Source organism: Solea solea, chromosome 19 (assembly GCF_958295425.1).
Source record: "Solea solea chromosome 19, fSolSol10.1, whole genome shotgun sequence".
NCBI lineage: Eukaryota > Metazoa > Chordata > Actinopteri > Pleuronectiformes > Soleidae > Solea > Solea solea.
The window spans coordinates 17867989-17891353 of record NC_081152.1 but is presented as its reverse complement, the minus strand read 5'-3'; the positions used below and the strand labels follow the sequence as shown (position 1 = coordinate 17891353).

At 40.9% G+C, this 23365-nt stretch overlaps 1 protein-coding gene across 2 annotated transcripts in view; it reads left to right on the top strand.

The window, feature by feature from the left end:
- plppr1 (phospholipid phosphatase related 1) overlaps positions 1-23365 on the top strand; it is a 60170-nt gene that overhangs the window by 12976 nt on the left and 23829 nt on the right. For both annotated transcript variants that reach the window (XM_058617988.1, XM_058617989.1), the window contains exons 2-3: positions 5749-5858; positions 18251-18439. In XM_058617988.1, the coding sequence (XP_058473971.1) occupies positions 5799-5858; positions 18251-18439 (249 nt within the window). In that variant the 5' untranslated portion in view covers positions 5749-5798. The remainder of the gene's footprint in view (positions 1-5748; positions 5859-18250; positions 18440-23365) is intronic.

Below are 23365 nucleotides of genomic sequence, written 5' to 3'. Positions count from 1 at the left end.
ATTATCTCAAGGCACTGTACCTAGTAAAGCAAAAACCCTTACGATATTATAGAGAGAAGAGAAACCCAACAGTTCACACAACGAGCAAGCACTCGGCATCTGCCTAGACAGGTTGGGGTGAAAGGATAAATGGAAGACAGATGAGAGGTGAGGTCAAGACAGAAGAAAGAGACCAGGAGGAGAGTCGCACTATTTATGATGTCAGTTAAGTTCTTACCTTTGGATTAGAATTCATGTTGAATGTTTTTTTTATGCAGAAACTTTGATCAAAATCACACAAAAAAACTGTTAAACTGGGAAGAAACATCACAATTTGATATTTTCCATGTCACGTGACAGATTGAGCTCAGCAGGAAAATTAAATTCCAAGAAGACAACATATGTATACAATATTTAAACACATCCGGACACTGACAGAAAAGGAGATACATCAAGTTTCCTATTTTAGCCTGGATAGTGTGCAGTATATCTAGAATTTTCTTTAAGTCTGTCTCCTTCTTGTGATACTTTTATGAAGTGCCATAAGAAAACTAAGGGTTGTCACTTCTTGTTGCATGTTTATGTTCAACCTATCTGGTGTTTAGTTTATGTTTTGCTGAACACTTTCATAATCCCTGGAGACTAAAGGTCTACATCTTAGTTAATCTTATATTTATGCGCTTTGTCAATGGTTTCTGCTGTTATAAGATTTACTTTGGGCTAATATGTATATATGTGTATGTATGTATATGTATTTATATTTATATATATATGCATATGTATGTATGTATGTATGTATATGTATTTATATATATATGTATATGTGTGTGTGTATATATATATATATATATATATATATATATATATATATATATATATATACATACATCTATCTGAAGCCTGTATTCTCGTAAATGGCCATCAGGGTGCGACCTCACCAGTAGCAGACGTGATTTTATTTTTACGTTTCTGAAAGAAAATTGTCTCAATTCTCACAAATGTTAAGAGTAAATGTTGTGTTGAGTAATTTATAGTCCACTGTGTTACTTTCAAGTCTTCCATGATACATCATGACGTCCATTTTGTAAATTATGCTGCCACTTTGACACTGAGACAAATATATCCTGATAAAATCATTCTTTCAGTGGAGCAAGCTGCAGTAATGATTAATAATTGATTTCCGGTTAGTGGTGCTGTTAAGAAAAAAATAAAATAAATAAATCATCACATGTATAACAGTGCTAATAAGATTAGCATGGTCAATTTTCTATTGCTTTTATTTTCCCACCACCACCACGTTATAAACCTGACACCTCAGCTTCTCCTCTGTGTTTGAAGTGTCTCCACCTGTCGTAATCTGGAAAGTCACTAAGTCCACGTAGGCTGATTACACCACTAATGCGTGCCGACTGTGACAGATAACGTGGATGCTCTGCACTCGCGTTCCTCAGGGATTTACTGAGTGCAATTAAATTTACACGGGAACAAGAGTTTTGGTAGCTGCTTGTGGTTTTAGTGAACCGGGGCGTCCATCAATCCTGCCTGACAGCTCTCCACCCTTCTTACTCTAACAGGAGAATAAGCTCTGCAGTGAAAAGTGGAGCTAATTCCCCTATAAATGGAGATAAAGGTGTGTTATAATATCTCTCTTTTGCTGCTAAATAAGTGTTCAGTATTTAACGTCTTCAGTCTCCCGCGGAGACACAGGCGAGTTCAATCAATCAATCAATCAAAGACGCTAACGCACTTTAGTTTTGCGGAAACTTGAGTGAAGCACAGTAAGTGCTTTTGTTGGGGAATTTTGCCACCAAGGTTTTGTAGACCATTAAAAAAAGCCCTGGTGTCGGTGATGAGTGAAGTCGAAGGACTTTATTTGAATATATTTGGCCAAGGAGAACAGAGGGAACATCAATCTGCCTTCAGTTGTGAAGATTAGCCTTCAAGATGACACGTGTAATCATCTGCCTAATGACCTCCTTCATATTTCCTTATAAACAGAAAGACATACACTCCTTTGGCTCCGTCATTATCACATGTTTTGGTTTACACCAGGCTCTGATTGGCTTTTTATTGGCAAAGAACTTGTGGCCAACCTTGAAACTAGTTATAGTCTGTACAATAACATGTTCTCCTAATGCTTAAGGCTGACCGTATGTATTTGGGTTACAGCTTTCACATGGGCTAGCACCGGCATGGTTTTACACCTTATTTCTGGATCTATTTCAGTTTGGAACGTTGGTGAACTTAATGAACCAGCTCACGTTCCAGAAGTTCCACCACCCTTCATCATCAACGGAGAGCAACGGTTGCATGGAGAGTGTGGTGAACCACATTGAGCTTCTGCGAGCTGGTGTTCAGGCGAAGCCCAAATTCCAGGAACTTGCATGATTTAATGTGACCAGAATATAAAGGTAGCTGTTATTTTTGCGATGTTTTGTGCTGAGAAATGCAAAAAAAGGACTGTGGATGAAGTCACGTCTGAGAAGACGGAAGCAACTTGTTCTTGTACAAGTTACGGTACGCAACATTTATTTCCCATCCATCCTTCCATCATCTACCTCTTTATCCTCCACCAGAGGGTCGTGGGGGGTGCTGTGCCAATCTCAGCTACATCGGGCAATAGGCGGGGTACACCCTGGACAGTTCGCCTGTCCATCGCAGGGCCACACACACATAGAGACAAACAACCATTCACTCTCACACTCACACCTATGGTCAATTTAGGGTGTCCAATTTACCTAATCCCCACATTGCATGTTTTTGGACTGTGGGAGGAAGCCGGAGAACCCGGAGAAAACCCACGCACACACGGGGAGAACATGCAAACTCCATGCAGAAAGGCTCGAACCCGGGTCTTCTCGCTGCAAGGCAAGAGCGCTAACCACTACACCACCGTTTGGCCCCCATTTATTTCCCGTTAATTGTACATATCAAACATGTTTGAGATTTAAAGCTTTAAAATGGGGCCTGCTAATCCCTCATAATTTGGCCAGACAATCTGTTCAAATCAGCCTAACATCAGAAGACAACAATGATTGTCGGAAGGGCCAGATCGGGACAAAAATCGGATCCTCCAATGTGGGGCGGGGCTTTAGTGAGACTGTCTGCTGATGTCTTGCGAGCTTTGTTTACAGGATACAGGTGATGGCATTTATTAAAAGATAGATTTCATGAAGCCCTATATCTTTTCCGAATGAAGATTGATATATCTAATATATCTTATATTATTTTACCTTGATAATACTCTGGGAGATGTTTGACACAGACACGGCAGATGTTGCAGTGAAGATGACATTCTGAAATGTTTAAGCACGGACATCACGCTGAGTTTTAAATAGATTTTGGATGTTTACAGCAGAATTGCCACTGTGACAGCGTGACTGCTTCTGCTGCTGCTGCTGCTGCTGCTGCTGTGATCCTCCTTATCAAACTCACTATTATGCGGTGGGATTTTTTTTTGTTTGGTAGAGTTTTGTTCAGATCAGAGCAGCTTTTCTTCCACAGAACTCCACACCGTATGAATAAAAAGCAACAAATGTGAAGGAAGTGTTCCACATTTGAGCAGAAATAAGTTTTGATATTCAAGCGAAATATAAAAGAAAGAAAGGGAAAATGAAAAGAGCAGTGCATCATTTCAATGTCTCCACTATTTATTACTTTTATGTTGTGTACAATGTGACTCTCGCTCTCAATAATAAACCGTGAAAAGAAAAAATGTCATGTCACTTTTTGTGACGAGTAATACGAAGCCAAGATAAAGCAGGAGAAATAAGAGGAGAGAGGAGAGCATCAGTGCGGTTTGTTTTAGCCTCAGCTGGTTGTTTTACAGCCTGGAGGAAAAGTTAAAGTCTGATATGATTAGAACAATATGATCTCTTCAGGGCACTTAGGGTCTTAGATGCAGTGATGTTGGGGGGGAAAAATGCAATAAAAGCTAATGTAACTGATGAGAGGTGGAGGAAGAAGAAAAGGAAGCGGCTCATAAGAGTTTTTATGATTGAGATCCACAAATCAATCCGTCCCTTGTGGATAACGATGAACCCAGCGGGCGTTTATTTGATTAAACATTTAGTATGTGACAGGAAATATATTACAAATGTGATTATGTGATGCTGATGCTGTGTATCTTGTTTCAAATATGAGCATCTTCTGCTTTAAAGGTGCAGTGTGTAACTTTTTGGGAATATTTTGTCGTTTTTTCACGTTATTATTCTGCCTTTGTTTAGACTTTGTGAACAGAAATGATGTGACTGTAATTGTACGCTGCGTCCTTCATCTGAAGATGAGCTCTGTCGAGCAGTACTATCACTTCTGACCGAGGAAGCGGTTATGTGTGTGTGCAACGACATAAATGGACTGAGAATGGAGAATGATTCCATGTTGCCGCCATCTTAGGAGTGACACTGAGAGCAATGTTTTTATACACAATAAAATAATTGTCTACAATTTTCCGCCGTGGAGTATAAAATTAATATAAATCATTACATATAAAAAAAGATGCTTCAAAATCAGTTAAATGTCAATAGTAGTGCGTTTTATTCTGAAAACCTACAGTTTACACGTCTTGTCTAAACCAAGATGGCAGAAGCGCATGCGTGTCGCTGCAATGAGTCTGTAGTTTCTACCCCCTGTCAAACTGCTGACTCACTAGTTTTTCTGAACTGTCCCTTTTTTGTCCAAACCTCTTTGTGTTTTCAGCCGTTTGTCAAACTGTTTGCGGTAGTTTTTCGCTTTGCTCGCACTGTGCTAGCAAAGCTAGCTTCTAGTGTTGTGCTAACAAATCACTTCCTCACCAGACTTAAACACTGATAAACTAAGAAACACGGTACAAGTTGAGCATATGACTGTGGTTTAAATCAAACGGACATTTATTTATATTCAAATGTTGGTCACTACAGTTTTATGTCTGTGCAAATGGTTAAACAAACGCTAAGGCGAGGACATGTCACAAATCTCTGACAATTTATAGACTAAGAAAGAAGAGCTTTATTGAAAATAAGAGATAAATCAATTAATAACGATGTTAAATGTTAAATGTTGATGATGGCGGTAGCGCATATGTGTCACTGCAACATGTCTGTAGTTTATCCTCTTGTCAAACTGCTGACTCACTGGGTTTTTTTGAACATCACAATTCACTTCTAACACTTTTTTGTGGACATGTCTTTTTGTTTTCAGTTGTTCTCTGACAATTTATAGAGTAAAAAGTGAGAGATTTATTGAAAATAAGAAATAAATCACTGAATCATGACAACAGTTGTTCACTGCAGTGCTAGCGGGAACCAAACAGGTGCTTTTAGCGGAGTTAGCTTTAGCAGAATCTCCCTCTGGAGGTTTTTATGGGAACAGGACACATGACAGAATAGCTTGAATCTTATCGCTGTTGTGAATTTTGTTGGGACTCATTAAAAGGAATTTGTAAATAAAAAAAAAGGGTCATTTCATCATCCCGTTAGTTTGCCACTGGGACCAAGAGAAGCTGCTCGTTAGTGAGAGGGCGACTTTAAGGGGAAATTCGTTTTTCGGCACATGAGAAACCTTAACCGCCTTCATTGTTTATTTACCTTAATTTTCTTGCAGATTCACCCTCTGACAGGAAGTTCAGTTGACTGTTGCCACGTTAAATATGATTTAAATGAGGCGCTGCTGCAGGCCCGCCGTCACCTCCCGTGACTCGTCTACCGGCCCGCAGTCGCACATGTCAGCGTTGTGTTTGCGTCGTGACGAGATGCCGATGATTCCTGACACCTGATGTTTCCGTCTCCACAGAGTGAGCCGCCGTGAGTCCCGACAGGAAGAGTCTCCCAACAGGAGACAAGATGGCGTCCAACAACACCCTGCGAAGCTACTCCATCATACCATGTTTCATCTTTATCGAGGTGAGACACTCTGTGTGTGTGTGTGTGTGTGTGTGTGTATGTGCTCTTAAATCTCTGGTTTAGAGCTTGTACATGGATGTGTTTGTGTGTGTGTGTGTGTGTGTGTGTGTGTGTGTGAGGGGGCAATTTAGCTGTTAGCAAATTACTTCTTCTGGTAAATTATACAGGACTAACCAGAGCGTAAAGTGCTGGAATGAGTGGGGAAAACTGTGTGTGTGTGTGTGTGTGTTCAGTCTCCTCCATATTTAATTACCATGTCAGCTGAAAGTCCTTAATCAGAGAGATGTCTCAGGACGCCTTGCCCTCTCTCTCCTCTGACTCTCCTCCTGTTTTACGATCTTCCTCACTTTCTCTCTCTCTCTCCCCCTGACTTTCCTCTCACACTCCTGTTACCTTCATCTTTGCACCTCACACATATTTCTCATATTATATGGAAACCCTCCGTGATGAATGTTCCGTGTTACAAAGATGACGCGTGCTGTGTTTGCACGCAAACACGCGACCGTGTTTCTGCTCTAGAGCTGCAATCTACGGACTAGTTTCGTCGTGGATTAATCTGTCGATTATTTTCTCGATTAATGGAGTATTTGTTTGGTCAGAAAACATAGATTGGTGGTTCTCAAACCTCGAAATGATGATTCTTTTTGATTGTCCACAAAGCAAAAATATTCACATTCAAGAAGCTGAAAACTTAGAAACTGAATCATTGAAATGAAAAATAATCAAAATAGTTGATGATAAATTTAGTATTTTTTTTGAATAATTGTTGCAGCCCTAATCTGCTCATACTAAAACAAAGGTCTGCGTCAGTCTAGCGTTGTCCACACATGCACTCGATCTTGTGTTCCATTCCAGTAGAGGTGATTTCTCTCTAGAGTTTCACCTTCTTTTGTACAGTATGTCCATGTTTTCTTTGTGGAATGGTTCGGTTTGATATGGTACGTATTTTTTTGCATTTCCATTAGAAATTGCACCAAAATAACCAGCCCCAACTGTGCCAGAGTAATGGTGCGGTACAGTACGGGGGGAGCTAGACCCACGACAGTCGGCTGATTGGTGATACAGAAAGGTATCACTCCCTTGCAACCGGTGTTTCTTCAACCCACGCAGTTCAATTCTATTCTCATACAAAGCTTGACGTCTTGTTGAGACACCGGTACAGCGTCGCGCAAGCCTCACCGAGGGCTTTACCGTTCTTAACCAAACCGAACTGTACCATGATCAGGGTTCCCACGAGTCCTGGAAAAGTATTCTCTTCTCTGCTTCTAGCCAGTGCCGCACTCTCAAGTTTTGCATGTCCCCCAGAGCAGTCCTGCTACCCATTGTTTCCATTTGACTACATCATTAGATTTAGCGCCTTTTCAGCCCCCGTTAAGGACAAAACTAGTGACCTTCAGTTGAAAAGTGTTGCCAGTATCGGTCTGCGACCAAGACTGTGTCGTCCACGAGTGACAACTAGTCTGTCACTCTGAAGCAGCTGAAAATGTCCTGGAAATACGTTCAAGAAGAAAGAGGGAACCCTGATAATGGAACCACGGCTTGAGCACCAGCAGATGTTGTTGCCAAATGTGTGCGCCACCACCAGGAAGTAGTCGCAGTCCATGTGGAATCAAACCGGAGGTGTGCACAGATTTGTCCACACAGGTTCCACCGTGGTTGGACGATCTATTAGATCTTGTCAGACATGCAGAATGTGGAGTTTCATGTGCAATTACTTTGACTGCGATTCATGATGTTTTCATCTGCTTCTCTTTACTTGAGTCACGTTATTGTTTGGCACACACGTGAAACATGAACTCAAGAAACCCTTCCTCCACTTATTGATTCGTCGGATGTCAATAATACAAGCTTTGTGTCTTCACTGGAGGACAGATGGTGCAAAAAAAAGGGGGGAGAAAAAAAAAACACGTTTTAATGATGTTTGTGACATTAATTTTATTTGATTTCAGCTCCCCCACATCATCCAGGGAATCAGGGTTAGAAAGATTGCAGTTTTAATTTGATAAATTAGCTTCACTCTAATGTATTAACGTACTGTATTCCATAAATCAGTAAAGAAAAAAAAAGATTTAGCATTAAAAATGCGAGGAGAGAAGAGACATAATAGTGATTTATGGGTTTCATATGATTGTAACGGCCACATTAAATCACACGTAGGCAATTAAATCTCTGCGTTTTACTTCTACACTGTTCGTCAGATCACATGAGAAATCTCACTCACTCACTCACTCACTCACTCACTCACTCACGGCACAGACGCTCTAATAAAACACGACTCTGATTCTGGACACATAACGATCCCGTCGTCAACGTACAGCTGTTTGCTCATTTCCAGCTGTCAACAGTCTCGGCTGGATTTCATTATAAAAAAGTGAACGAGAGCGTCGTGTTCCAACAGCGTGGCAGCATGGGAAACGGGGGTTTGTTTTTCTGACCTCGGACCTGCTGGAACTTTATCTTTCCCCCCCCAAACCGTTCTCCTCTTTTGGAATTTGGACACGAGATGTTTTGGAGATGAGCGAAAAAAAAACAATTCAAGTTCCATGAAAATGGTTCTTTTTGGCTTAAGATGGGGCACTGCAACACATCTAGTTTATCAGTCATTATTTAAAGATTTCTCAGGTCATTTTACATTTTTCAGCATCTAATTCAAGTTTTATTCATAAAACACTTAAAAAAACAAGCAAACCCCAACCCTAATAATATCATTCTGTAATAAAAATGTGCTTTTAAAGGAATGGTTTTAGAAAAATATTGAGAATACAATTTGAAGTTGATTCTGAAGTGCAATTAGAAAAAGACCATCCATAATATTTGATTTATTTAGGTGTTTCAGTGTCTTATGGGAAATGTAGTTGTAGTAGACTAGTATTGTAGTGTTTGTTTGGCTGGAGGTGAAGTTTTTTCGCATTTTCAAGTATCTCCCCCTTAAAACCGACACTAAAACCCACCGATTGGTCGGAGAGTGTCGTCACTGGAAGAGTCGTGAGCGCGTTGCCGACACGAGAATCAAACCGAACAATGCCGAAACTGTAGATTAAAGTTAAAAAGACTTAAAAATCCCTGAAAACATGCGTTAATCCCCAACTTTTAGCAAAGGAAATGTCTAAAATCTCATGATTTGAAAGAGTCTGGTGTATTCAGCGGCAGCACTGAAGTACTGAACGTGTCTTTTTAACTGAACTGATTCTGTTTTGCTTGTCGCTAGTTTGTGTCGCGTATAGAACGACGAGAGTAGAACTGTGTCGTGGAAAAGAGCCATTTGAGTAGAATCTTTTATAGAGATGGAACAATATGATGTTGCCATATTGATATAATGTATAACATATACTATATATCCTGATGAAAGCTTTCATGTGATTTAAGCCTTTGTTTTATCCAGCATTGATAAAACAAGTCAATAATAATCATTTGTGTAAGCTGTCTTTGAACCATCAGTATTTTCTTGTGCAGCAGCAGCAGCAGCAGCAGCAGCAGCAGAGTTTGGGAATAACAGAGTAAGAGAAACGCTGCATTTGCCAAATAAGCAGCTTCCTTTGACTTTATTGCACTGTTTTCATTTATTCCCTCTTTCCCTTTTTCGCATAGCTCTCGGTGGCATCTCATCCATTATCCCTGCCGCTTTTCTCTCTTGTTTGTTTTTTGTGTCTCTGTGTCCTTGTTTTCCGTTTCCTCTGCTCTTTGAAGTCTCCGTCACGTCCTCGCAACACAACATTTCCCTCACACCTCCCTTTTTCTCTCATGGCGTCGCTGAAGCTCTGCCTGTCGCCAAACAGAGCGATTATTTAAAAAGAAAAAAACAAGAAACGAAAGGGGGCAGTCGCAGCGCTGTCACGTGACCAGGTGGCGACGTCCTGGTTGGCTGTAGCTCGGCGCTGTCGTGGAGCGATTGTCGCCGGGAGGATGTGCGTTTGTGGCCTTTTGTTTACAAAGTCGCGCTCTGCTTTTCGTCAGTTACATAAAACCTCCAGAGCTTCGGTTGGTTGTGTTGTCACCGTTTTGTCTCGGCTGGGGAGTGAGCGGGTGAGTGAAGGAGCGAGTGGAAGGGAATCTGTGAAGAGTAAGGAGGGGAGCAGGTGACACCTCTCTGTGGAGGAGATTATGTAATCCACACAACCTGAGGCTTTTGCGAGTCGAACGGCAGCCGCCGTTGTGTGTGAAACTCGAGCAAAATCCCGATCAACTTGAGATTTATTCGACTCATCCTCCTGTTCTCAGCGCGCTGTGATGTTTTCCAAGGCCGTCTCTCGTCCAGAGACGAAAATAGAAATCCTTTTCCCACAGGGATCGTCTGTTACTCTGTTCCCTCGCTCTCTTTTAGCCTCTCTGATGCAATGGGGATTTTGTTTTAACCCCCGGGTGGTTAAGATGGTTGAGATTATTTTTGGAAAAGCACACACAGCCTAATTAAACCCATTATTTTTATTTAGACTTTTCTTTTTTCCTTTCCCTCCTCCTCCTCCTCCTCCTCCTCCTCCTCCTCTTCTGGTCACAGCTGGAAAAAAAAACATCAAATGGGAATAAACACGTTATGATGTTCGGCGCTCCCCCGATTTACCAACGCTGGCATTACTTGGCATAATTCAGCGGCGTGATTTATCCAAGTGTACTAAATAAATGAATGAATGAATGAATGAACAGACTTTTTCCACCGCAGTTGAGGAGACGATGATGATTTTTGGTGCATCTTTATGTGAAATGAAATAAAAAAAAAAAGGAAATGCACAGCTCTGATGTCAGCTGGAGGCAGAAGAGACGATGTCTCTGTCGTTTGTACAACCGAAAAGAAAAGAAAAGAGACTCATCACGCTGTGACACCAGTACCTGCTTTAACTCCAAAGCTTTAACTAAATGTATTATGTGAAACAGGCTGAACAGCTTTATAAGACGGACTCCACAGGGACTGCATGACCCTCCTTGAAATCCTGAATGACACAACATGCTGTACTTAACATATTAATGAGCGTGGATGACGAGAGGAGCCGTTTTTATTTAATCTATTCACTGTTTTTTTCAGTAAAGCTTGTAATGGACACAAATCCAATCCAATCCAGATTTATTTCTATAGCATGTTTAAAAACAAAGGGCTGTTCGTCACATAAATACATGAAACAGACAGGATATGAAACAATGTAAACTAAGAGCAGTATATAAAAAACCTCCAATAAAAATGGAATATAAAAGCATTAAAACACAGAAACAAGGTCAATAATAACTAAAACACTAAAACTGCCAACTCTTATATACTCTACTATTATACTTGCTATTAAAGCAGAGAACTTTTCAAGTTTGGCCGATTTTTATACTTTTCTTTTACTCTATGGAGCGCCCCCTACAGTTTTGGAGTACATATTTTTACGAGAACACCCTAAACTTGTAGTAAAAACTCGAGAAAAAGCCATGTCCATGACTAAATCCACTGTGATCTGTACGTTGTTATGCAAATGTATAAACGGTAAACGGAAAAATGTGGAGATTTTGTTGTTTATAGGTTTGAGATCTCTGTTCGAAATGAACACTCTCACTGCTTTATTCTTGTAGCCGGTAGCTTTTTTCTTGCTTCTGAGGGTTTCCAGGTCGGCGGCCCTGGTCTTGCAAGGCTGTTTTTCCTCTAACAGACAGTAGGGGGCAGTGGAGACAGCTCCCAATCACCCCGCAAGAAGACATTTAACCATCGCAATAAGTCAGAAGCTGTTAAATTACATGTTAATGCTGCATAGTTCTGCTTACTATTCTTCATTAACTCCACTATGTGCTGTTTTCTGTGCCGTGTAAAATGGATTTCCACAAATGTGAAGTGTTCATTCAGGTCTTAGTCATCTTAAGTTGTTAGCTTTAAGCAACTGCAAACATGTTTTTACTTCTCTTCCAAGAGGCTTCTTCAGTTCTGGATGAGAAGTGAACCATGTTGGACTCGGGAAAGTGTTGCCTACAGCGACTGAAATACATCAGCACCTGTGCAGCGAACCATTGTTTATGTCTGAATATGAGGTGACGTCATGTCATTCCCACTGTATTTCATTTTTGCACTTCCTGATAGGGATGTCCCGATCCGATATTGATATCGGATATTGGTCCGATATCAGACAAAAAACAAGTATCGGATTATATCGGATCATATCGGGCTGCCTTTAAAATCTTCGATATAAGCGTTCCGGTACAAGCAGTCCATTCCGCTCCAGCACTTCTATCTTCTTCTCAAGCAGCGGCCGTTGTGATCACGTGGGCTCTGCGTGTTGGATGGATGTAGATCACGTGATCACAACAACAGTGTGTGTGTGCTACTGCTATTTCAGAGGTTAAACATTTTTCTTTAACTTCTGATCTCAGAGGCTACGAAGCCGCACAGCGAGTGCGAGCTAGCCATTAGCGCCACGCTAGCTCATCCTGAGGCGAGCTGCTAAAACAACGTTATTTCATAAACCAGCGCCACCTGTCGACTTTTAACAGCCTATGTTTGTTAATTATAATTATACCCCAAAAACCAGCCATGCCAAGAGCTTTGTGTGTTTTAAATGTGTCCTGAAGCTCCACACGCGGAGCTAAGTACGTCTGCGGGGCCGGTCCCCGCGTTTACCTGCGGGACAAGTCACTCACCCTGTGTGGGTTGGGCTAATCCAAAATAGTGAAAACAAGGGGGGTGTTCTCTGAAGACACCCCTGTTAGCACTTGGTACTTTCCTCCTGATGAAATTAACCATAGACTGTATGAAATTAAAATGGCAAAAAATCTAATTTTCTTGTGTTTGAAGGTTAAAATTTATGTAACCCATTGGTTAATAATAAATGGGTCAGTTTTTCCTCATACCTACTGTTGCTGACTATTGTTCTCTGTTTATGTAATATAACTTGATCAAGCCTATTCTAACATTCCATACTACAAAATAAGTCATTAAAGTACTGTATGTATAAAAATCGTGCTGATATATGATCGGTATCGGTATTGGCCAATACTCGAGGCTGCAATATCGGTATTGGAAGTGAAAAAGTTGTATCGGGACATCCCTACTTCCTGAGTGGTGACAGATAACACTAAGCCTCCTCCTCCTCCTCCTCCTCTTCCTCCATTCAGTGATATACATAAAGCTCACGGGTAATTGAATAATTTGCAGTAGCCGCAGGAAGTCCTCGTCCGCTCCTCCTGTTGGAGCAGGCGGAGGTAAACGGCTGCACCAAACTGTCGTGTCACATAAAGGAGATGAAATGTTTCCTCTGAGGGGAGAAGGATGATGGTGCGCCGCTCAAACTCTGTGTTACCATTTCTTCTTTTTTTTCTTTTTTACGACAGCCACTCTCGACTGTCTGCCCTTCACACAGCTAATGTAGCATGATGCCGGCTGTGGGGATATAATGGTGTGTGTGTGTGTGTGTGCCATAAACTTGTCGAGGAGGAGACACTCGTCCAGGTGTGGAGCTGTCACAGGAAGAGCTAGCTCAGGAAGAATTTACAGCAGTGGTGAGCAGCCCTCGGGGGGAGGGAGATGAGACTGCACCGCCACCGACAGAGCAGGCATACGCTGACATATTTATCAAAAGATAATTATTGTGCTGACCCACAACCGATCCGGCCTGACAACAGGGACGAGGGCCAGAGCCTGTTTTCTTGTGGCATGTTGTTGTTTTTCTCTCTCTCTCTGTGTCTGACGGCTCAGTTTGTTCAGAGGATATATTCAAGCGTTCCTGAGCTCCACATCAGAGAGTGTGAGGGAAGTTTTAAGGTAAACATGGTGGAGACCTCGCTCAAGGACATCTCAATCTTCTGAAACTCCAGCTCCATACTTTACAGCAGCAGTAGCAGCTTTTAAAGCTGCAGTATGTAACTCAACCCGTCTGTTGGCATGCGTACTTCTCGTTACCGTAACTCCTAGACCGTTTGTGACATGTGGAGCATTCAAAAACTATCCAGTCCAATCCTCAACATCTCAAACTGAGTCAAAAGCCAAAGAGAAAAAAATGTGTTTTAAGAGAGGACTTAAGAACAGGAAGTGAGCGACTGATAATGCGCGGTCACCTCTTCATTCTTAGGGACGACTGAAAGTGACTGATCTGAGCGTGAGGGTGTGTTCGACTGAAGCAAGCCGGTCAGATAATGTGGGGCGAGACAATGAAGACATTTAAAGTAGAGCTGAAACAATTAATCGATTATTAATCATTACTAAATTAATTGACAACTATTTTGATAATCGATAATCAGTTTGAAGTTTTTTTTCATGATTAAAACAAGATTTCCGATTGTTTAAGCTTCTTAAATGTGAGTATTTTCTTAACTTCTTTGCTCTGGATAACAAAGAAATCATTAAAAGTTAATCATTTTGGTTCGTGGACAAAACAAGACATTTGAGAACATCATCATTTCCAGGTTTGATGAACACCGATCAACATTTTTTAAGGTTTTCTGACATTTTATGGACCAAACGATTAATCGAGAAAATAATCGACAATGAAAATAATCGTTAGTTGCAGCTCTAATTTAAAGACATCCATCCATCCATCTTCTACCGTTTTATCGTCCACATGAGGGTCGCCGGGGGAGCTGTGCCTATCTGTGCTGACATAGGGCAGTTAGCCAGTTCATCACAGGGCCACACAACCATTCAATCTCACACTTACGGTCAGTGTAGAGTGTCCAATTTACCTGCATGTTTTTGGACTGTTGGAGGAAGCCGGAGAACCTGGAGAAAACCCACGCACACACGGGGAGAACATGCAAACTCCATGTAGAAAGACCCTTGTTCCAACCGGGGTTCGAACCCGAGTCTTCTTGCTGCAAAGGCAAGAGCGCTAACCACTACGCCAACTGTGTGAGCCTCATTTGAAAACACAAAAACTATGGACTGGCGATCTGTCCAGCGTGTGACCCCGCCTTTCGCCCTATGTCAGCTCAGATTGGCACGGCAACCCTCCGTGTGGAGGATAAAGCGGTAGAAGATAAAAATAAAAGCAGAGAAATAGAGTTTTCCGTCCATATATTTGTCGTAACGGTAGAACCTCAGGATTTCCGCGGAATGACCGTCCAATCACGGACGAGATTCACCAGCGTGTCACGCATCTGTGACGTCAGCTTCTCAGTACCGTAATTCCTAGACGGATTAAATAAGTACCAGGTATTGAAAGTGAAAGATATTTCGGTAAAAGGGGCCGACACAACTCACTCATTGAACATTTTTTGACAATACTACAGCCGTAAAATCAAAAATAAACCCAGGTTATCATGATGGTCATAAGAGGGTTAAAGGGACTTATTTTGGTTGTTGTTGGATCTGTTGGATGGAATGTTATTCATATGCTTGTTTATTCTTCACTATCAGACAGGGCTAAGGGAGTGTTTGTGTGTATACAGCAGCAGCACATGGGCGGGCGGAGACAATTAGAGTTTGTCCCGTTAAACTGCTGAACAACCGGGTTTTTCAAGTGGTAGAATTCACCTCTGAAACCTTTCGTGGCGATTCGTGCCGTCTCGCTTTACTTGCACAATGTTGCTGTTGCCTCCCTCTGTCTTGAGATAAAAACTAAGCAACACTAAGAAACAGAGAGAGAGAGAGAGGGAGTCGTGTGTGTGAACTCCTGTTTGAATCTGAAACAGTCGTTAAAAGTTACACACTGCCCCTTTACGTCTCCAGGCCCCCGCTGAATTCACACAAAAACTGTGATTGCTCTTGAAAACAAGCCTGAGGGGGAAGCTCGTTTGTTTCAAAAAGCAAATAAAAAATGAAGGTCAAAGTAAATGAAATTCCAGTAATAATAATTCAAAAAAGCCTGGAGTGCATCCCTGTAGTTAAAATGTCAGATTTGCGTCTTTCCTGTTGTGTCCTTGTAAACCTGACACACGAGTCATTACGAGGCATTTCACTAAAAGAATTTACATATTTTCAGAGGAGGCTCGTGAGTACATTTGCGCTGGGATTTACCCGTGGTGGAAGTGTGTTTGTAGAACATCATGAAAACAGGAAATTAAACCTTTATCGCTCGGTCTTGGTGATGATGGTGATGGAGGATTTGTGTGTGTGAGTGGTTTTACTTGGATTATTGCTGTTGGTTGTGTGTCTGTGTGTAAATAAAGTGTCGGCCAAGTGTTTAGTTTCCTCTCGCGGCGGCTGTTTGCACGTTCTCCTCGACAGGAGAACGCTAAAACAGCGACAGAACACAAGATGCTGACTCGCTCCGTGTTCATCAGAGAGTTGGCACGGGCGAAACACACACACACACACATGCGGTAAAACACGTAGTGTACCTGGCACCTTCACGTCGCCATCTGTCACCGGAGGAGATCTGCCAACATTTCTCTCCTGTTCTCGGCAGCTTTTGTTACCGACGCTCGTACCAAGCACAGTTAGTACTTAGATGAAATAAATTATACGACTCCGTTATCGGTCTTTAAAACGTGGGAATGGACGACGTGAGAGTAAAACAACAACACACTTTAATGTTAAACAAAAAGACCCGAGTGTGCTGATGTCATCCCGTTAGATAGTGGAAAATAATAATTCAACATACTTTAAGCATGTTTTAATACATTATCAAACAAACAAATTATCATGTACGCTTACATAAAAAGTATTTACATGTTGAGTGTTCCACTCCTTGTCAGTAGGAGGTGCTGCTGCACTCTCCGGACGTCTGTCTGTCCTGTCCCAGTATATAAGCACTCATGAGGGATTTATTGAATATCGTGTGCCTGCCTCCACTCCACTAGGGGGCGAAACACCACCTTCCAGCTTGTTCGTATGAGGCAGTTTCTGGTTTAGCTTACAGCTAGTTAGCATGTCTTTCTACCGTCCACTCACTTAAAAATATCCAATTCTTAAAGCTGACAGAGCATAAAATCAGTCTCCTCGTCTGCCCAAAAAAACTCTTTTTTGTAAGTTTCAGTTTCTTCTATTATTTGTGGGAATTACCTGGGGCGACTGAAATGTAGCACATCAGCAGAATGTTCTGGTTTGATTAAAAGTTAACACGCCTTCGTAGCTCAACGTCCAAATGTCTGGTTTTAGTAAAATTGACAATAAAACCTTTTTATCTAATATAATGTAAGCAAATACTGACTGTCTGAATCCCTCCAGCCATGTTGTCCAATCTCTATAATTGTCTCATTGTTTATTAAGCTGTTTACTGATACCACTTTGATTTTAATACATAAGACATTGATTGTGCTAAGTCATAAAATGAGCACAATATGTCATCAGAGATTAAGGAAACATGTTAAAGAGAAATAATGGCTTCATTGATAACAGAGATGCAGCCAGTTTACTCACAATTTACATTTCTTTTTATGCTCCCGTGACAGTAATATAATCTCACCAAACCATCACATACTTTAACCTAAGCTTTAATTAAAATATTAATTTGGTTTAACTGAAAGATTTCAGGTTTTATTAACGTAGGTGATTAATGTTTGTTGATTTCCTTGCTCTTAGTTATTTTGCAAACTGATACATTTGGTTTAGCATTTGTTCAAAAGCTGCAAATATCACAACAAATGTGTAACGTTGCAATGTGTCTTTCATTTTATAATCTCTGGCAATATGAAATTTGGTTATGATGTTGTGTTTAATGTCATTTTCTTGTGGATTTATATCTTTTATTTTGTCAGATGTTTCAAAATAAAAGACTCACTGGAGTTTTGACCTCTTGTTCTGCGGTGGCACAGTGACACCTTGTGTTGCAGCACCGTATTACATTTACATTTATTAGGTTAACCATCAATTAGGAACCACTGACACAACGGTTATTAAAATGATCATTAACCCCAAACAAACCTGAACCTGAAGTGCCATATTTATGATGATTAATCATTGAATCAGTGGCAAATAAAACTTCTACAGATCTGTTCTTATGCCTCTGCAGTTTCTCATTAATATCAAAAACATGAAAACATGTCATTTTGTTTCCTGTGACGTTTCAGAGCAGAATATTTTTGGCAGAATTTTCCCAGAAACCCTCAACAAAAGCCTTTGCTGAGCAACGTTCGTCATCAGTGACTAAAGATATCATTTACCAAAAAAAACAGAAAAACAAAATGCCTGCAGCCAATTCTGGAGAGAGAGAGAGAGTGAAAGGAGGCCAGAGACAAAAGATTATGTTGGAGGGATAAAAGGAATGGAGGATGAGGGAGGAGAGGAGGTGGTAAGTGATGATGATGATGATGATGATGGTGGTGGTGGGTGCTTGTATGCAGTGTGAGGCGGAGAAAAAGAGAGAGAGAGATGCTGTTTTTTGAGGATTTAGGACGTTGTTTTGTCTTAGGAACGCCGAAAAAAAACAGCTGACGGAGGAGCGGAGTCATGATCAGCCGTCGTCTCGAACAAAAACGACTTTTTAACTCCTGAAAACTTCCAAATAAGAACTCTCCTCTTCTTCTTCTTCTTCTTTTCTTCCGACATGTTTTTCTTCCAGCTCGTCATCATGTCCGGGACGGTGTTGTTGGCCTACTACATGGAGTGCACGGACCTGTTCAGCGTGCACGTGCAGGGTTTCTTCTGCAACGACGCAGAGCTGATGAAGCCGTACCCCGGCGCGGAGGAGTCCAGTTTCGTCCCGCCGCTCATCCTCTACTGCGTGGTCGCTGCTGCTCCCACGGCCATCGTGAGTAAAACCCCATTTCACGTCCTTTTAAAATAGACACGCTGTGCAGCGTGTGACACGCCGGAGTGTGAACGGCGATAATCAGATTAGACGTGTTTGTCTCAGCCTTTCATTTCTCCTGCTTTCACACTTTTCACATCTGATCCTGTCTGAACCCAAGATCATGTGACACGGGGCCGGGTGGGCACAAATCTGATCAAATTAGGCATATCCAGATTGTATTTACTCTGGATTCTGGACAGCTAAAAAAGAACACACAAGATCCAATTTTTCAACCTGAACGTCTCGGTTGCTCAGACAGGATTTCCAAGTGTCTTCCCCCCAGGATTCCACCGTCTCCGTTGGGTACAGATTCCATCGTTGTTCCGCTGAGAGTTCTATTTTTGCTGGGTGACGCAACGCGACGCTTCAACTCTGCAGAATTCAGCACGAGTGGGACAGGAAGTCAAACACTGACACAGCCGTTAAGCATCCGCTTTCATCCATGTGGAAGTCTAGACCAGACAGTGTCGCTGTGGACACGGGCAGATCGGGTCTGATCACTTGCAATATACTGTATAATGTGAGCAGTTGGTCAGGAAGATCAGATTCTCATCGGATATGCTTACAAATCTGTAGTCTAAACGAGGCCTAAGTGCCTGGCATCAGCTTGTATCATGGCTAGCTGGCAGTGGAGCTTGAAAGTTTGGGAGCATTTTACCAAAATAAAAGCGAAGAACGTGCAACGCAAAATCTTTAAGGCAGAACTTGACTTCCGTGGCAGCACGACGGCGATGCACGAGCATCTGAGAAGGAAGAACGTTGTGGCTGATTACATTTCTGACGAAGAGGGACAGTTGTCTCGGTAAGCTAATTGGCTAGTTAGCTGGTAAAATTAGCGTCAACAGTGAGCTACTTACTTATAGACCAGGGGATTTCATTAGCCTTAGCACACACATGTTATGTGTTTGCTGTGACGTGATAACAGTGATGTCATGTTTGAATAGGAACTGTGATAACGCTTATGTTTTATAATATATATTCATAGTGCATAGTTTTCGGTTCCATTTTACAAAGCACTTAACATTTACAGCTAAAACATGTTTTATTTATCACATTAAAAAATGTCAGAAATGCTGCTTAGTTCATTAAAAGTTGAATGCACTATCATTACTATCTTAATAGTCTAAATGTATTTTTAGATAGCACATACTGTACCTTGAACACTTCAAGATGGAAGCTAATGACCAATTTACGTATGATTCGATTAGTCGACTAATCGCAATAAGAATCGGTGACTAGTCGATTATCAAAATAATCGTTTGTGGCAGCACTAGCACAAATAAATGTTTGCAACATCAGAAAAGCTCATATTAGTGAGACCACTCAGTATTGAAGTGGGAAATATTTGATGTAACAGGAGAAATGACTTCACTGCTCTACTGTGATGCAGGTTGTGTATTTCAGAAAATTAATTAAAATTTTTTTTGACATTTATGCGTCACATATCATTTCTTTTCTCAGACAAAATGCATTGAAGAAGCCATTAAATCAATGTACTGTGACTGTAGAAATATAGTATAATAAACGTATTTGTCAAATTGGCACACATGACAAACCATTAACAATCTAGTTTAAGCCTTGACACGAGTACATTCACACAGAATGGAATGCAGCCTTTATTATCATTATAGCCTATGTTTGCTGCTATGATGAAACAAAAACATCTAAAGTGAAAAAGCGTCTGTTAGAAATCATTATGACTTGTTTCATGTGGTGATATGATAAATACAGGACAAATGCTGTGTACACACTGTAGCTGTCATTCATCCTATCACCACCAGGTGTCACTTTCGCTCCATGTCTCCTGATTCCACTCGTCCAGCTGAGTACATCAGACCAGGCACCACTTGTTTCTGTGCTTCTGAGTCTGTTTGTTATGAAAGTCACGTCATATATATATATATATATATATATATATATATATTATATATATTCTAAACACTTCACAAAGAGCGTCTGCATCTGTCTGTCCATATTTTACTCACGTCCTCCGACGAAGACGTATACAGTAATCTGGTTAGTTCTGCTGTGAGTAGCCGGTTCCTCGTCAGCCTCAAACGGGCTTCAGTATGTTTTATTCATTATGTCGTGTTTTATTCAGTGGGTCTGTGTTAAAAGATGTCAGTCAGTGAGTTTGACATCACTTCACTCGCGATGTGTAAGAAAAAAAAAGTGGCTTTGATTTTGGTGTGCACCATCTGACAAGTGAGTTAGGAGTTGAGAAGAAAATGAAAGGATGTTTTTTTTGTACAGCACTGAGTTGAAAAGCGGAACAAGATGATCAGATGCTGATTAAAGAGTCTGTACGAAAGTATGACTTGGCATCATTTTTTCTCATTGTCATAATTATTACCACATGATTTGGTTTTTTCAGTGTCACTAGAATTATATTTTTGGTTCATACCCGTCCTGGGTTGTTAATTTGGGATTGACACTCTCTGTCCTGAGCCTCTCCCACCAAATTAAGACAAAAATACAGACGCACATGCTTCTTATGTGACAAATGACTCGAGGTGATCTGTCAAGACGAGTTATATTGCACCCGTTGTCCAACTCTTTCTTTAGACTCTTTAAGATTGTTGTTGTTTCCTCATCAGTCCACGTGTTCCTCCTCTTGTCGGCCATTTCCAACATTTTTCTATTTTAGTGAAATCTGGAGTGATGTTTCAGTCTGTTTCCTTTTAATTGTCCAACCAACCACCCAACTAACCAATTATCCAACCATGCATCCAACCAACCATCCAATAGTCCAACCAACCAACCATCCATCCATCCAATTGTCCAATCGACAATCATCCACCCAACCAACTATCCAGTAGTTCAATCATCTAACCAATCATCCAACATCCATCCAACCAATTGTCCAATCTTCCATCTAACTAACCATCCAGTAGTCCAATCAACCAGCCGTCCAATACTAAGATCAATCAATCATCCATCCAACCAACTATCTAGTAGTTCAATCATCTAACCAAACATCAAGTCCAGCCATCCAACCATCCAATTGTCCATCCAACCAATTGTCCAACCTTCCATCTAACTAACCATCCAGTAGTCCAATCAACCAGCCGTCCAATAGTAAGATCAATCAATCATTCATCCAACCAACTATCTAGTAGTTCAATCATCTAACCAACCATCAAATAGTCCAATCATCTAACTAACCACCCAACCAACCAAATATCCAGAAGTCCAATCATCTAACTAACCACCCAACCAACCATCCAATTGTTCAACCATCCATCCAACCAACTGTCCAATAGTCCAATCAACCAACTATCCACCCAACCAATCATCCAACCACCCACCCATCCAACAAACCAACCAATCAACCAACTAACTAACAATCTAAACTAATCTCATTGTATTTGGTGTACACTGGGTGTATTTAAGTGTATGTTATGAGTGTGTGTCCATTTAAAATACCCCAGCCTTTACAACCTCCCCAGCTTCCTTTTTCTATTACACTTCTGAAGAGGCACTTAATCTGGGATGTGATTTTTCAAGACGTCTAACTCCTGGACACACGCCACCCATCTATCTATAACCGGATGAGAAATCACCCTTCTGCTGCCTCTTGCAGCGCTTCCTGTTGTACTCGTTTATTATCCGGGACATTTTGTTCTTCCTGAGTGCTGTCACTGGACATGTTATGGCACAATCTGAATTAGTGCCACTTTTATTGGACAAATAAAACCACGTCCTGTGGCTTGTACACAGGACGTGTACAAGTGGTGAGGATACACAAACACATTAAAATGTGGGCAGATTTTTTGCAATTGTAAAAATCAGCATTGTGTGATTTAATTTGTTTAGTATATTATTGTTTTATGTTCAAGTTAACACATTTGTTTTTCCTAGAAACTTAAGAAATCCTGCAAAGTCACCAAAACTTTATTTTTTCATGAAAAAGTTTCATTTGACAGAGTTTAGTTCCATCTATTTAATATTTAGGTTATACATTTAGTTTTATTTACAATATTGCTGTACACTGCATTGCAGACACAGATCAAAGGTTTTGTAAATAAATGCTTAATTAAGTTGAGCAGTTTTACAAATTTTACAAATAAAAGCATTTTTTTTCATTCTTAATTTTTTCAGATGGAGAGGAAAAAAATACAGAAATATTGGCGAAAACATTGGCATCATATACTGGCTGCAGAGTGAAAGTGATGAAAAGTCCATAAATGAAATGTTTTGATTATTTCACTCAGTCAGAAATGACTGTTTCCTTCAAACACCATGTTGTTTCTCTCTTCTGTAACACTTTTTTTTTGTGTGGTTTTACATAAAACCCATTAAATCCTAATCGATAAACACAAGTCTTGCTTGTGTGATCACACACTGCTACTTGAGAAGTGCTGTGTCAGCAGTTTAAGTTCCGTTTAACACTGTTGGTCATTTCCCATAGTTCCACCTGTCTATACCGCTGTCACTTTGTATCTCACAATCCCTTCGTCCATTTCCTTACACCGTCACAAACTTTTTAATCGTGACCTTTTGAGAGTGCTGTGTCAGACGCTCGAGTTGTGCTGCGTTATAAATCGCTCCGTCTCCGCATGCGTCATAAATTTGGAGAAGTTTACGACCAATCGGAAATTAACGATGTCAAGGCTGGGATGTTTGGCCAATTAGCAGAGAAGCAGTAATTAATGCGAAGTGTTCCACATGGCCGGGTGATTGGGAGGCTGTGGAGGTTAGTTAGGTCGTGCTCTTGCAACGATCTATAAACCATCGTTCACGCTCAGAGTCGAGATAATGATAAAGCAAGATGTTCTTCTTCTCAAGAGAGGGTACGACAGAAACAATCTGCTGACTAATGGAAGGGAAAACGCAATTTTAAACAACGCAATTAGCTATGTGCAAAGGCTGCAATTTAGGCAA